Here is a 17,113-nt window from a genome sequence, read left to right as displayed (position 1 = left end):
TTATTTTCTATAAATGAACACAATCTCTGGTATGCTAAAGTGATAGGTATTATAGAAATATTCAGATAGGGAGATCTACAGGCTTGATTACAAGTGAGGTTTACTATCACAACCCAAACTTATTGCTTAAAAAAAAAAAAAAAGCAGGGAGCCAACTAGAAACTGAACCAAATATAAGCCCTTGAAGGGCACATGTAAATTGGATAAACTTCGCTATTACAAGAGCAACAAGAAAGAATTTAGAGGCAAGAATGAGAAGCAGATTGCATCCACTCTAAGTTGCTGCTAAAGAAAAAGAATGGTATACTATGAAAATACTTAATGCAGATTGTAAAGAGATTTGTTCAAAGAGGATTTCCTAGAGTAGGTGGTATTTCAGTTAATTTTTTTTAAATGTGAAGAGGATAGCTATATAAGAAAAAGGTGTAGGGGTCCCAGATTGGAGAGGGTCCAGGCCAGGCTGAGGGACACCACCCCCCTCACTAATTTTGTGCACCGGGCCTCTAGTGTATATGTGTGTGTGTGTGTGTGTGTGTGTGTGTGTGTGGCCATAATGACCTAACAACCGGAGAGGTGTGTCCTCAGACTTTGGCCAGCGATCCGGCCCGATCAGGGGGTGGGGCCGTCCAGCCAACCCCCTGCCGGTCTGCCCCTGATTGGACTCTCCCACTCCGATCAAGAGTGGGGCCGGCCAAACGCCCCCTCCCTTTCCCCCCAGCCCTGCCCCTGATCAGCCCGCCCCACCACAATAGGCTCACAGCCCCTTCCCCTGGCCGACCTGCCCCTGATTGCACCCCCCACCCCAATAGGGGGTGGGGCTGGCTGGCCAACCTCCTGTAGCCCCTACCCCTGGCCGCCCTACCCGTGATTGCACCCCCATCCTAATAGGGGCAGGGCTGGCTGACCAACCTCCTGCAGCCCCTCCCCCCGGCCGGTCATGATCCCTATGGGCCCCCACCACCCTGATCAGCCCACAGCCCCTCCCCCTGGCTGGCCCCGCCCCTGATCACCCCACCCCCACCCCAATTGAGTGCGGGGCCAGCCGGCCAACCACCCATGGCCCCTCCCCCAGACCACTGGCTCCCAATTAGCACCCCCCACTCCATTCATGAGCGGGGCCCACCGGCCAATCAACTGCAGCCCCTTCCCTGCTGGCCCAGCCAACCTCCTGCCATCTCCTCCTCCCAACAGACCCAGCCCCAATCTGCCCTGATTGGGCCCGGCCAGCCGGCCAGACCCCACCCGTGCATGAATTTGTGCACTGGGCCTCTAGATCAACAATAAAAAGGAGTCAACTACTGATGCATGCTACAATATGATGAACCTTGAAAAGATTATGCAAAGTAAAAGAAACTTGTCACAGAAAACCATATAATATATGGCTCTAATTATATAAAATGTCAAGAAAAGACAAACTGATAGAGTCAGAAAGTAGATTAGCAGTTGCCTAGGGTTGAGGGATGTGGGAAGAAATGGGGAATAACTACTAATAGGCTTGAGTTTCCTTTGGGGTGATGAAAATGTTCTAAAATAAAATGTGGGGATGGTTGCATAACTGTGTGAATACTAAAAATCACTGAATTGTACACTTAAATGGGTGAACTGCATCGCTATAAAACTGTTACAGTACATTAAAAAAACCAACAACCTAAGCACACTACCTTCTTTATAAGTTTTCCCTAGGGTAGCAGTGCTAATAGAACAAGTAAGTATATATTTTCCCAACTGTAGAAATATTAACAGAACAACAGGATACCTGAGACTTTCCTGTGATTCTCAAACTTCTAAAGAATAAAAAACACACAATTCCCACAAATTTGTGTGTTGGAGTAAAAGAGCTCAGTTTATTCTGAAGATTTACTGCAGATAAGCCAAACTTTATTTCATCTAATGTAGATAAGGCAGGCTTCAGTGTGGTTAGAGCACTGGCCCGTGCACTGAAGGGTTGCGGGTTTGATTCCTGATCAAGGGCACGTACCTGGGTTGCAGGCTCGTTCTCCTGGCCCTGGTCAGGGCTCGTGTGGAAGGCAACAAATCGACGTGCCTCTCTCACATCGATGTTTCTCTCTCTCAAAGGGCCGACACACAACATGGACTTACTCAGACTCACTCCCAGAGCTCCAGCACTAGGACAGCAGCTTGAAAGGATCCAGGGACATACAGGGAGGAATTAACTTGTCTGGCATCAGGGTAAGAACTGGGGGACAGCTTTCTACCAGACAAAAGTACTGGCAGAGGCCATTGTTCCTTTGCTGAGACCTCTCTGCCACAAAGTCAACCAATAGTCACCATACCTGAGTCTCCATCAACCTGCAGCTGATTCCCAGAGACCACACCCCATCTAATTTGCAGCCTCACCCAAGCTATCTGCAATGACTTTTCCATATGAATAGCCTGTCCTAGCTCAGGCTTCAGACTCCTAAAATCTCCCAAACAAGCAGCACCTGACCTCAGCATGCCCCATACCTCTGGATAAGCAGCCCTAGGCCCTGTACTAGCAGCAGCCTGCCTTCTCCTGGGCATCTCCAAGCCCAACACAAGTAGCAGCCATCTAAAGATTGCTCTGTAACTCATGCCAGGTAGCCCCAGGCAGGAGCTGGCTATATACCTCCCAGAGCCAGTGCACCCAGTGATCAGCTTCAGACTATGTCAGATTACAACCTTACCACATCCAGTAGCAAAACACTTGAGGGGCAGACTCAGTGAGCACCAAAACCCACTGAAGCAAGTCCTGCTCCATAGTGTGTCTCCCACACAGCAGCTCTCTCTCTCTCTCTCTCTGTAGTTGCAGCTGGTTCTCACAGCCAATTGGCCTGGGGGTCAATTCCTCCCAGTGACGCCAACAGCAATCAAGGCTCAAATACAACAGGACAGTGCACACAGGGATGCACCTAGAGTGCCCAGCTCAGGTGACTGGGGAGGCTGGGCCACTGGGCTCTATAGGACACTAACTACACAGGCCACTCTACCAATTCCAGGAGACATAGCAGCTCTACCTAATACATGGAAACAAACACAGGGAAGCAGCCAAAATGCAGAAACAAATAAACATGTCAGAAATGAAAGAACAGAAGAAATCTCCAGAAAAAAGAAATAAATAAAATGGAAGCAAGCAAACTACCAGATGGAGTTCAAAACAATGGTTATAAGGATGCTCATAGAACTTAATGAGAACTTCAAGGAACTTAGTGAGAACATCAACAACATAAAAAAAGATCAGTCAGAAATGAAGAATTCACTAACTGAAATGAAGAGTAATTTATAGGGAATCAACAGTAGAGCAGAGGATGCTGAGAATCAAATCAGCGAATTGGAATATGAGGAAGCAAAAAACACCCAATCAGAAGAGCAAAAAGAAAAAAGAACCAAAAAATATGAAGATAGTGCAAAGTTATCCTCTGGGATAACTTTAAGCATATCAACATTTGCATCATGGTAGTGTTGGAAGGAGAAGAGAGGAAGCAAGAAATTAAAAACCTATTTAAAAAATAGTAACAGAAAACTTCCCCTCCCTAGTGAAAGAAATAGACATACAAGTCCAGGAAGCGCAGAGAGTCCCAAACAAGAGGAACCCAAAGAGGCCCACATCAAGACACATCATAATTAAGTCCTTGCCGGTTTGCCTCGGCCTGCAGACTGAAGGTCCTGGCTTCGATTCCGGTCAAGGGCACATACCTCTGTTGCAGGCTCCTCCCCAGCCCGGGCCCTTGTCAGGGCATGTGCGAGAGGCAACCAATCGGTGTGTTTCTCTCACATTGATATTTCTCTTTGTCTTTCACTCTTTCTTCTACTCTCTCTAAAAATCAATGGAAAAATATCCTTGGGTGAGGATTAAAAAAATAGACATATAATTAAAATGCCAAAGGTTAACCGTTTGAGTCCCAAGCAGCGCAATCGCGCTGCTGAGATTTTATGTCGAGAAAACATACGATTCGTTTGAGTCCCAGGGGGTATTGAAAAAACACCGTCGAAGAATCCCAAACAGCGCAACCGCGCTTTCTCTAAATGAGTATGAAAAGACCCAAACAGCGTGATAGCGCTTGTTTTATTTTATGTCGAGAAATACCTAGCAGCGCGATCGCGCTGCTTGGGACTCAAACGGTTATTAAAGACAAAGAGAGAATCTTAAAAGCAGCAAGAGAAAAGCAGTTATCTTCAGGGGAGTATCCAAAGGACTGTCAGCTGATTTCTCAACAGAAACGTTGCAGGCCAGAAGGAAGTGGCAAGAAATATTCAAAGTGATGAAAAACAAGGACCTGCAACCAAGATTACTCTACCCAGAAAAGCTATCATTTAGAATTGAAGGTCAGATAAAGAGCTTCACAGCCCAGCTGGTGTCGATCAGTGGTTGAATGTTGACCTATGAACCCGGAGGTCATGGTTCAATTCCCGGTCAGAGCACATGCCCAGGTTGCAGGCTCAGTCCCTAGTAGGGGGTGTGCAGGAGGCAGCTAAACAATAATTCTCTCTCATTATTGATGTTTCTATCTCTCCCTCTCCCTTCCTCTGAAATTAAAAAAACAACAAAAATGGGGGAAGGTCAAGGGGGGGGGGGACATATATAATACTCTTTGTAATACTTTAAGCAATAAAACAAAATTTAAAAAATAAATTAATTAAAAAACAACAAAAACATATTAAAAAAAAAGAAAGAGCTTCACAGACAAGAAAATGCTAAAAGAGTTCATCACCACCAAACCAGTATTACATGAAATGTTAAAGGGTCTTCTTGAAGAAGAAAAATATGAACAATAAAATGGCAATAAATACATATCTATCAACAATTGAACCTAAAAATCAAAATAAATTAACAAGAAATCTAATGAACAAAATAAACTGATGAATAAAATAGAACCAGAGGCATGGAAACATGGAACAGACTGACAAATTTCAGAGGGAAGAGGGGATGGAGGCAGGAAGAGATTAACCAAAAAACTTATATGCATACATGCATTACCCATGGACACAGACAATAGGATGGTGAAGACCTGGGATGGGCGGGATCTGGGTGGAGGGGGGAAATTGGGGGAAAAAGGAAAGGGATATCTGTAATACTCTCAATAGTTAATATTTAAAAATATTTTGTTATTTATTTTAGAGAAAGAAAGGGAGAGGGATAGCAAGATAGAAACATCAATAAAAGAGATGCACTGGGGATGGAGCCCACAATTCAGGCATGTGCCCTGACTGGTAATCGAACCATGACCTCCTAGTTCATGGGCCACAATGACCAGGCTCAACAATAAAGATTTTAAAAAATAAAATAAAATAAACAACATTCAAAAAGTTCAGAAACTTAAAAAAAATAAAAGCAATGTAAAAAATATCCTCAGGTGAGCTTTTTTAAAAAAATTCTGTCATGATCTGTGTCATTTTAATTTTACAGTTGAACCTACAGAGTCTCTTGCTAGGAGTACATGAATATATATGAAAAAAATACTTTCGTTTATAAAACTTAATTTGTGACACGATATTTTGAAGCTGTGTTTTTACCATGCACAGGTTCATCTTCATCAACAAACAGACAGGGTTCTATTTCTTTCAAGGACCGTCTTCCTTCAAGCCGGGCAAGGAGCTTCAAAAGGAAAAAAAAGAGAGAAGGAAAAATCGTTACCTAAAAATGTAAAATCTTGAAGATCTGCATTTATGTAATTTTCCAAAAGACTATAAAAAAGGCTTTCCATAATTTTAAGGGTGTAGAGAGAATTCTGAAGTAGGAAATATAACTTAGAAGAAAAGTTGTGTTCACTTATTCAGAAAATATTTCATTTTTTGTTTATATACTCGGTACGGATGGTATGGGTTCCTGCCCTCAAAGGAGCTGATAGTATAGTCTGGGATATAGACTAAACTGCTAAATGCAATGTATTCACCTTCCTTATGCATTATAATTACCTTTCTCACGATGCTTATTGTACCTGTTACACAGGTACCGGTGTTTAATCTGTCTGTCAACTCCTTTTCTAGTGGGGGGAACTGGACAAAGAAGAAAGGTGGAGAAAACTTCGTTGGGGGGCTCCTACCTGAATTAGTTAGGTATGTGGGGCAGAGGTGGCCAAAGCGCAGAGGTTATAAATAGCACTGTGTGTAGGTCAAACATAAGCACATTTGAATTGCTACAGCTTGTAGCACAAAACAGACAGGAGATAATGAAGTTCCAAAGAGCAGAGGTCAGATCCCAGAAGGTCTCAGATGCCATGCTCAGGAGCCTGCTCCTTGGCTTGTACACAGAGCAAGGGGTTCTCAGCTACACAATGAGAAGCAGTCTGGACAATGCAGAGTAGATAGTCAGGACTCCAGAAGCAGACTTGCTATGTCACTTCCCTGGGCCTGAGGTTTCTCATCATAAAGTGAGGGTAACGAACAGCATATCTCCCTCACAAAGCTGTTGAGGATTCAATGTGTTAAGAGTGCTGCCTTGGCCGGGTAGCTCAGTTGAGCCCCGATATGTCAAGGTTGCAGGTTCAATCCCCAGTCAGGACACATACAAAAGTCAACCAATGGATGCATAAATGAGTGGATCAACAGGTCCATGTTTCTCTCTCTCTCAAAAGCAAGCAATAGCCCTGGCTGGTGTGGCTCAGTTGGTTGGCATCGTCCACTGCACCTAAAGATGGCTGGTTAAATTTCCAGAAGGGGTCATGAAGGAAGCAGATTAATAATGTTGCTCTCTCGCCCTTCCTCTCTCTAAAAAAATCAATAAAACCCAGCCGGCATGGCTCAGTGGTTGAGTGTCAACCTATGAACCAGGAGGTCACGGTACAATTCCTGGTCAGGGCTCATGCCCAGGTTGCGGCTCAATCCCCAGTGTGGGACGTGCAGGAGGTAGCCGATCAATGATTCTCTCATCATTGATATTTCTCTCTCTCCCTCTCCCTCTCCCTCTCCCTTCCTCTCTGAAATCAATAAAAATATATTTTAAAATAAATAAAATAAAAATATTCTTTGTGATGACAGGGAACATAGTAGTAGTAAAGAATTTAACCTAGTCCTAGACCAAAGAGAGGTTTGGCCTTTGCCCTAGGCTCCTGGAGATCATCTCTAAGCCTCTTAGAATATCCGGTCAGATAAAGTGTTTCTGTGTACCTGGGGCCCTTGAGCCACACCAGATGGTAGAACAATGTGCTGGGGGCTTTGGGTCAGCTCAAATTCTGCTATCAGCTCTGGTGTCTGAGGAGCTGGAGACAGAGGTCAGCTGTTTGGGCAGCTGACTATGTCCACAGGACAGAGCCTCATAATGACTCTGGACACCGAAGTTCAGGTGGTCTTCCCTGGCTGGCACACTGTCACATACTGTTGCTGGGAGAAGTTAGCACTGCCTACGACTCCACTGGGAGAAGACAAGCAGGTCTGCATTTGGAATTCTTCTGGACTTTATCAATTACACCTCTTCCCTTGGCTGATTTCAATCTGATCCCTCTCACTGGAGTAAACCATAGCCACGAACAGGGAGCAGGCAATTCTGCGAGTCCTAATGAATTCTTAAACATGAAGGTGGTCTTGGGGACCCCTGAACTTGCAATTAGTGTTATGAGTAAGGTAATCTTGGGGCCCTGAATTTTGCAGTTGGTGTCCAAAGTGAAGGCAGTTTTGGGGACTTCCCCAATGTCACAGATAAAGTACTTCTGCTCCAAACACAAATATAATGGTTTCCTCTTGGAAAAGCAATTGTATGATTATTTGAGTTAGAGAATTTTTCCCTGGAATACTATTTTATTACTTGAACTTTGGAAAATTTTCATCCACCACTGTGAGCTTGACAGCTTCCCAATACTTAAGATCCTTTTGGGTGAACTCACTGGTGAGTTTAATGAATGTGATTTTTCTGGATAATTACTTAACGAAATGTGTCAACACTTGGAAGATCTGCATAACTTAGTATTTCCAAATGACCAATGCATGATGTTAAAACATTCCTGGGTATGCCCTGGCCCAGGGGTCGGCAAACTGCAGCTCGCGAGCCACATGCGCTCTTGGCCCCTTGAGTGTGGCTCTTCCACAAAATACCAACTTCTGCGCATGGGCCACGAAGTTTCCATCGCACTGTACGTGTGCACCCGCACATGGTACTTTGTGGAAGAGCCACACTCAAGGGGCCAAAGAGCCGCATGTGGCTTATGAGCCACAGTTTGCCGGCCACTGCTCTAGCCAGTTTGGCTCTGTGGATAGAGCCTTGGCCTGTGGACTGAAGGGTCCAGGGTTCGATTCCAGTCAAGGACACATACCCAGGTTGCGGGCTTCATTTTTAGTAGGGGGTATGCAGGAAGCAGCCGATCAATGATTCTCTCTCATCATTGATGTTTATCTTTTTCTCCCTCCCTTCCTCTATGAAATCAATAAAAATATATTTTAAAAACAACAACAAATAAAAACAAACATTCCTGGGTAAAAGATTCACTCCAAGTGCAAGACAAATCAATGGGTTTTAATGTCTGAAAAATTCACTGATATAATTTTATGTTCTACATTGCAATGAATTTTTTAGGAAAACTACTATTTGTTGAGTTTTGATATAGTATCAAAGAAGAATATCCATAATGAGCTGAAAAGATCTTAAAATACTCTTTCTTGCCCTGGCCGGTTTGGCTCAGTGGATAGAGCATTGGCCTGCTGACTCAAGGGTCCCAGGTTCGATTCCGGTCAAGGGCATGTACTTTGGTTGCAGGCACATCCCCAGTGGGGAGTGTGCAGGAGGCAGCTGATTGATGTTTCTCTCTCATCGATGTTTCTCTCTGTCCCTCTCCCTTCCTCTCTGTAAAAAATCAATAAAATATATTAAAAAAAATACTCTTTCTTTTTCCAACTGTATACCTGTGAGAAGCCAGACACTTTCAATATACTTTAACCACACAACATATAGTAATCAACTGGATACAGAAGAAATGAGAACCAACTATAAAATGTTTTTAAAGGCATGTATACAAATGACTAATATCCTCATCAGAATGATTAACTTGGGAAGTCCCTCCAATTGTTTACTCTTACTGTAACTGCTCAAAATATTTTAGAACCCTACCATCCGAGAGTTCCGAGTAAGATAATATTTAAGAAAGTATTATTTTATTGACATGACTTTTTTGGACAAAGATGGTATTAATTACCCCTCTTACCAAAATGTCTGATTTAGCCAATTTGCATACGACTTTCCATTGTTACCTAAAAATCAAATTTCTTTTTTATTTTTTAAATATATTTTTATTCATTTCAGAGAGGAAGGGAGAAGGAGAAATAGAAACATCAATGTTGAGGATCGTTGATGGGCTGCCTCCTGCACGCCCCCTACTGGGAATCGAGCTGGCAAGCAGGGCGTATGCCCTTGACCAGAATCGAACCCGAGATCCTTTAGTTAGCAGGCTGACACTCTATCCACTGAGCCAAACTGGCTAAGGCCAAATTTATTTTCAAAGGATGGGTCCTTTGAAAATACTCAAAAAAATGATCTACAATGCCAAAAGCAGAGAGTACAGAGGGAGTGAAAGTAATTCCCAGAACTTGGAAACAGATTTACCCTTACAAATAAGGGATAATATTAGCAAGATGTCTTCCAAATATAGTGTATCCCCCCAAAAGTTTACATGCCTTGAATGACTATAAAGTCCGTGTTTCTGAACATACAGCTCATTTTCAAAATTTTAAAGAATCCACACAAATGAATAAGATTTTTGTCAATGCCTGTTTTCAAACTGATGACCATTCTGGTCCAGGCACTGCTGATAACACAAAGCAATGGAATCGCAAACACAGTTCAGTACTTGTGCCCCCTCAATTCGTCAACTGTTGCCAGTTTTGTACTGTAAACGTTATCTTTTATGTATCTTCATTAAAAACTCTAGTGGATGAATTTTCTTTGTTCAAAGCTTAGTCTGGCTTCACCCATTATTTCAAATCTGCTCAACGTGAAAAGGAGTAAAAAGTTAAGTGAGTTATCAGCTATTAAAGTGTGTATACATTTTTTGGGACAGGGTGTCCCCCCCAAAATGTATACACATTTTGAGTAATTATAAAGGCAGTGTTTGTACTTCAACTGCATTTTCAAACTTCCAGTAGCATTTTAGGAAGAATTTCCTTTGTTCAAAGCTTAGCCTGGCTAAACAAAAAGAAACATCAATTGAGCTATCAGCTGTTAAAGTGTATATACATGTTTTGGGGACACCTTATATAAGCAGAAAAATACCCTAAAAATCTGAAATAAACCTGAATGTTATAGAAATTAAAATTAATGATGTTGTCCAGACTTGAGGAATAAGTAAAAAGAAGCAATTAGTCAATCTGGAGTTTGTTAAGCATCAAGGTAAAGAGAACCCAAATAAGTTCTGCCTGACATGACAGTGAATCCTTTTGGGAAGATGAACACATCAGGCGATCAGAGCTTAGTGATGGTAGCATTAATACATTCAACTATTCCTCTTGATTCTCTAAGCCAGCGGTTGCCAACCTTTTGGACCTCACAGACCACCAGTGGTCCACGGACCACCGGTTGGCAACCACTGCCTTAAGCAACCTTTATGAGGTCAAATTATTGTGGACACAATCATCTTCATCTATTTGGCGGTTTTATAAATATTGTGAAGTAATAGGTTTGGCATTAGGTTTGTAAATCAGTAACTCCTAGGTCAGCGGTTCTCAACCTGTGGGTCGCAATCCCTTTGGCGGTCAAACGACCCTTTCACAGGGGTCACCTAAGACCATCCTGCATATCAGATATTTACATGACGATTCATAACAGTAGCAACATTACAGTTATGAAGTAGCAACGAAAATAATTTTATGGTCGGGTCACAACATGAGGAACTGTATTTAAAGGGCCAGAAGGTTAAGAACCACTGTCCTAGGTTTTATTATCATAATAATTATCTAACAATGGCTACTATTTGTGCTTACTGTCGAATCAGCAGTACATAATTTATACACATTCTCTCTTTTAATTGTCACATTCACTCTATTTATTATCATTCTGTTTCTCAGATGAGAAAACTAGCAGACAACGCAGCCAGGATTTAACTGAGGTCTCTTGGCTCTAAAAGCCTGGAGTTCTCCTTCTGTGCTACATAGCCTCAGAGTCAATCAATTATTATCAAGTCTGACCAAATCTGAGGACAGAGACAAAATAGTCTTGGACCTACTAACTGAAGCTGAAATGAACCTGAGGTCCTATCAAGGCCATTATTCGGCCTCTCAACCATCTCCCTTAGTACTCCCTCTAACTCAGTGATGGCGAACCTTTTGAGCTCGGCGTGTCAGCATTTTGAAAAACCCTAACTTAATTCTGGTGCCGTGTCACATATAGAAATTTTTTGATATTTGCAACCATAGTAAAACAAAGACTTATATTTTTGATATTTATTTTATATATTTAAATGCGATTTAACAAAGAAAAATCAACTAAAAAAATGAGTTCGCGTGTCACCTCTGACACGCGTGTCATAGGTTCGCCATCACTGCTCTAACACCAAGCAGACTCAAAGGTTTTCAACCGAAGCAGCATCACTTGAGCAAGCATGCCATCTGCAAAGGGACCGTACTCAGTTACACAGAAATTCACTGGGACACGCTTCAGGAAGCCAAATGTGTTCTAGGAACTGAGGTGCTGGGACACAGAGAGGTAGCAGAGAGAGTTCCTGTCCTCAAAGAATTTAATGGGGAGAGTCAAAAGGTTAAAAAAGTACAATAAAGTATGGTAGGTGCTAAAACAGATACACACATGGGGGTGTGTGAAGGCATCAAAAAAGGATGGTTAATTCTAACTTGTGTGAGAGACACCTTTAATTCTGAATGAGAGATTTGAACACATAGTTCTTTCAGGTACATACAGAATGAGCAGTAATAACACAATGCTTTCCTTCTTTCTTCCTGGAATGTCCTTTCCCTGGTCTCTCAATTAAATTCCCTAAGGCCTAATGAACAAACAAAAATCCTACACATTCTTCAAGGCCACCTCCCTCCATGAAGCTATTACTATACTTCAGAGCACATTACCAGCCTGTCTTCCTGATCTAGATGTAAAAGCTTAAAAGGGAAGGGCTGTACCTTGGCTCGCCACCAATTCCAAAATGCAGAAACTCAGCTGCCTGGTAAATCAAAAGTAAACAGGTAGGTAGAAGTGGGGGAACTATTTAGATTTTCATATATTTGGATACTTTGTGCAAATTTCCACTAAACAAAAGTCCATGAGTATTCTTACAGCTATCATCAAAGTTCTTCATACTCACTAACAAAGTCCATTTTAGAGGCAATCATATACCTTCAATGCCTGCTAAGCAGAACATATCATATAGATGTTTCTAAACATACTTAGTATGGAAATGCTTACACTAAAGCAGGAAGGAGTGCTTAAAGATCGAATTAACCAGAAGTAAGTGACATGAAGACAAACATGTATATCTAAGACTTATTTGGATAAAGGCTCATTTCCCCTGATCTTTTGTGATTCAGACTGTTTGCAAGATGGATACCAGCAACAGGGCTTCAGCAAGTATAAGAGTTCCCTACAGAAGCAGACACTCTAACCACATATTCCCAACCCTGTCCACCCTACAATAGGACTGGACTTCTACCTACAAATTTAATGCAATTCTGCCGGGCCTGCGTGGCTCAGAGGTTGAGCATTGACCTATGAACCAGAAGGTCAAGGTTCAATTTTCGGTCAGGCCCATGCCCAGGTTGCAGGCTTGATCCCCAGTGTGGGGTGTGCAGGAGGCAGCGGATCAATGATTCTCTCTCATCATTGATGTTTCTCTCTCTCCCTCTCCCTTCCTCTCTGAAATCAATAAAAACATATAAAAACCATACACAAAAAAACACACCAAATTGAATACAATTCTGAATAGTTTTACTAATGAGATAAGGAGGATCTATGTCAGGCAAAAATGTGAACTATTTAACAGAGGGAAAGTAAGAGAGGAGCTAGAATGCGTAGAAAGAAAGGGAAAGCAGCAGCTATGTTAACATGCATGTGACCAATGCAAATCTGATCCTTATCATGGTAACCCTTTAAATTAGAGGACTAGCCCTGGCCCGGGAGCTCAGCTGGTTAGAGCGTCACCCCAATATGCTAAGGTTGCAGGTTTGATCCCTGGTCAGGGCACACACAAGAATCAAACAATGAGTGCATAAATAAGTAGAACAACAAAAATATTTGATGTTTCTCGCTCTCAAATCAATACATTTAAAAAATAAATAAATTAGAGGACGAATTCTTTTTCACATGTGAAATTAGGCGTCTCTGACACTTTGAAAATTAAATGATTTTGGGGGGCATAGTACTAGGCCTGGCTCTTCAATAATGCTTTTGTCTAAATTATATGTAAAAGACAACTGCTACTCATATACTATATGGTTAAATTCCACTGTTTCTAAATATATTCCCTGAAAAAAAAATATTCCCTAAAAGGCTGCTGCTTTTATAATATTTTAAAGCAATCATGCTATAAGAGGAAAAGGAAAATAGACAAATATATAAATAATCAAGCAAAAATTACTACATATACCTGACTACTTAGGCAGCATTAATGTCTAGCAGAAATTTTAAGGACTAAATTTTAAACTTATGACATTCCACAGATTAGAAATTCCACTAAATGCATACTTAAAATTTCATTGTTATAGCAGACCGTGCTTTAAAATTTCATCTAGACAGAAAAATCACTATATGCAAGATCCTAGAAAGAGACAGGGAAGCACAGAATCCAAATTGCAAGAGTATATTGCTGGTAAAGGCTTATTCTTCCCTTAATACGAGGAGGAGCTCTGCTGGAGAAACACTTAGGTGTATTCCATCCTCTCATTCTCTCTTCCCAGGAGAGGAGAGATTTTTCTAAAGGGTAGCTTTAGGAGCAGGAACTAGATGAGCATTGATCAGCCTGCTCCTCTCTCCTGACAGCTTGCCTGCACCAACACACATTCTGCTGTGTTTCTTCAGCCCTAAATTTGACAGAGGCAGATCCTTAGATGCCCCTGGGACGCAAACGTTTTAAGGTGCTATCCATCAACTGTGAGAGGTCTAGTGTGAGGAGGACATGGCAACAAGCCAAGCACTGTATTTGGAAACAGAAAGGTCTTGACAAGAGCACTTTTAGGGGACTGTGAAGACAGAGGTAGATTACAGTGGCTAAAGAGTGAATGGGAGAAAAGGAAGTGCAGGCAGAAAGCACAAACAACACTTTGATGTGCTGAAGAGTACAGGAATGGAGCTAGAGGAGTGCAGGACACCAAAGAACTTGGAAGGCCGATGAAATTTGGGCGTTAGCAGGGCTGACACTAAGCACCAATTGTGTTGAGATAATAGTGGCTCAAGGCAATTCCCTAACTTGATAATCCTTTTACTGTTTATCAAACTTTACCTTTGATATGTCTGTATGCATTGCTAAAGGCAAATGTGTATTCAAGTAAATAAAAGGCGGACCAGACCAGAAGTCAGTGTGTCTCTTCAAGAAACAGACTCCCCCGGACCCCCAATGCCTTCTAAATTCATATTTCTTGTATAGCATTTTCATTTATGCATGGCGAAGGTCGAGGCACAGGAGGATCTAGGCAGGTGTTTTTTTTTTTTTATTTTAGAAAACTGATGGAAATGGTTGGTGGAAAAGAAGACTGAAGATGCAGGAAACAGAGGGAAATGACCTAGGAGTAGAAATATCTGCAGGAGTGATGTCCTTGAGGAGGGTAAATAGGATGGATGGAAACCATATCACAGGGAGAGAAGTTGTCCTTTATTTTACAGGAGGGAATTCAGAGAAAATGAGCATTATTTTGACATATATTATATATTGTTATATATAATAATGTTAACGTTTATTATTATCAATACAGACTTGATGAAAAAGTTGCTCTATTAATACCCAAGAAAGTAGACTTCGGAGCAAAGAAAATTACCAGAGATAAAAAGGGACATTACATAATAATAAAAGAATCAATCCACCAGCAAAACATACCATCCCAAATGTGTATATATCAAACAGAGCCTTGAAACAGGTAAGGCAAAACTAATCCAGCTGAAAGGAGAAACAGGCAAATCTACAATTGTAGAATTCAACACCCACCTCTCAGATTTACTAGACAGAAAAGCATCAAGGATATAAAAGATTTAAACAGCACAACCAAGAGGATCTAATTCATATACACACTAGAACATTTCACCCAACAATAGCAGAATGTCCATTTATTTCAAGTGCCCATGGAACATTCATCAGGACAGATCACATCCTTGGCCAGAAAACAAGTCTCAACACATTTAAAATAACTGAAATCATACAGAGTGTGTTCTCTGATTGAAATGGAAACAATAGGAAAAAATAACGGTGTGCTTGTCAAATTTCTTGTTTTCTCAATGACACATGAGGTGAGGTAGAGAGAGGGCAGAGGGAAAAGGAGGAAGACATGAAATCCAACAACTAAACAATCATTGAGCACCTATATGCAAACTATTGCTATGGACACTGGGACCAAAGGAGAAAACTCAGACAACAGTCTGCTCTCATGTCCCTAAATGGCAGGTCGGGAGATGGGGAGGAGACACATAAACAGTATAAAACATCAGGTGCGGTAAGTGCTAAGAATAAGCACGGGAAAGGAATAAACAGCAGCAGCAGGAAGGACTGCTTATGCAGTGGTCGGCAAACTCATTAGTCAACAGAGCCAAATATCAACAGTACAACGATTGAAATTTCTTTTGAGAGCTAAATGTTTTAAACTTAAACTATATAGGTAGGTACATTGTTATTAACTTAATTAGGGTACTCCTAAGGCTTAGGAAGAGCCACACTCAAGGGGTCAAAGAGCCGCAGTTTGCCGACCACTGTCCTAGACACTCAGGAAAGGCTTCTCAGCTGACAGGGGAGCAGAAGCCTGAAGGAGTGAGGACGTGAGCCATGGGAATTTCTGCGGGCAGAAAGGACAGGAATGCTGAGCCACTTGCCCTCAGATACTTTAATATACTATGTCTCCTTAGAAAAATTATTTTCTCCTGCACAAGGACATTATAATTATCACAATGATAAATTGAACATTGATACATACAATACTCTTCTTTAATACTCTCTGTTTTCCCTGGATCCAGGATTCAATCATGAGCATGGTAAGTTTGGGACGCCTATTAGACATCCATGTGGATATATCAAGAAAATAGAACATGTGTCTGGAATTCAGAAATAGGTTGTATTTTGAAATGAGAAAGTGAACTAATTACTATAGAAATATGGTTGGACTGTGTATCCATTTGAGGTTGATGGTTATAACTTTCAAATGAAATCAGTAGGCCCAGTTGTGATTTTCTCTAGCAATATTCAGCTGAGGTAGTAGAAACACAGTGAAAGTAGACAGCTGGGTTTAACCTTGGTTAGGAAAGTCAGTTAGGGTGGACAGACACAAGGAAGGTGATGGGGTTTATAATGGAGTCATGGTAATGTTGGAGCGCCGACTCTATTCTAGATAAGAAGGGAAGCAAAGAGAGAAGGGGACAGATGTTCTAAAAGTCTATCACACAAAACCAAAATATTATTACTTAATAAATACTAAATACTTGTCTTTTTAATATTTGCTTCTGGGGGAAAGGCCTCCCTGTACCTTTCCTAAGAAAAAAATCGCAACAACCAGTCATTATCATTAACAAATATTTATCAAGTGTTTACTATGCAGAGAAAACTGTGCCTGGTGAAAGGATACAAATAGTAAAACCCACCTCCTAGAGGCGGAACTAAAAGGGATCTGAGAAATCACTGCCCACTACCCTCAGCGTACAAAGGGAGCAGCCCAGGTAAAATAACTTATCCAAAATCACGAAGCTTGTCACTGGCAGAGCCAAGATGAGAATCCAGGTCTCTGAACTTCTCTAGTCCAGCATTATCTCACTCAGCCTCCAAAATAAGGACATTAGAAAATTTCTGGATGTACAAATTCACTTTGGGAGATGATACTTGGAGTGGGGAAGTTTCCTACTTTCCCCTTAAGAACTGGAATTTTCTGTGATAGGCATGTACTACTTTAATAATAAATATAGCCCGGTTGGTGTTGCTCAGTGGTTAAGCATCGACCTGTGAACTTGGAGGTCACGGTTCAATTCCCGGTCAGGGCACATGCCCAGGTTGTAGGCTTGATCTCCAGTGTGAGGTGTGCAGGA

At 41.6% G+C, this 17,113-nt stretch overlaps 1 protein-coding gene across 2 annotated transcripts in view; it reads right to left on the bottom strand.

The window, feature by feature from the left end:
• Positions 1–17,113, bottom strand: part of XRCC2 (X-ray repair cross complementing 2) — a 162,740-nt gene that overhangs the window by 141,836 nt on the left and 3,791 nt on the right. For both annotated transcript variants that reach the window (XR_002826194.1, XM_006102561.3), the window contains exon 2: positions 5,494–5,575. Coding sequence is in view for 1 of the 2 variants with exons in the window: in XM_006102561.3 (XP_006102623.1) it covers positions 5,494–5,575 (82 nt within the window). In the remaining variant the exon portion in view is untranslated. The remainder of the gene's footprint in view (positions 1–5,493; positions 5,576–17,113) is intronic.

The sequence above is a fragment of the Myotis lucifugus genome, unplaced genomic scaffold (assembly GCF_000147115.1).
Source record: "Myotis lucifugus unplaced genomic scaffold, Myoluc2.0 scaffold_418, whole genome shotgun sequence".
Lineage (NCBI taxonomy): Eukaryota > Metazoa > Chordata > Mammalia > Chiroptera > Vespertilionidae > Myotis > Myotis lucifugus.
The sequence above is the reverse complement of the archived record's forward strand: the minus strand, read 5'-3'. Positions and strand labels throughout refer to the sequence as shown.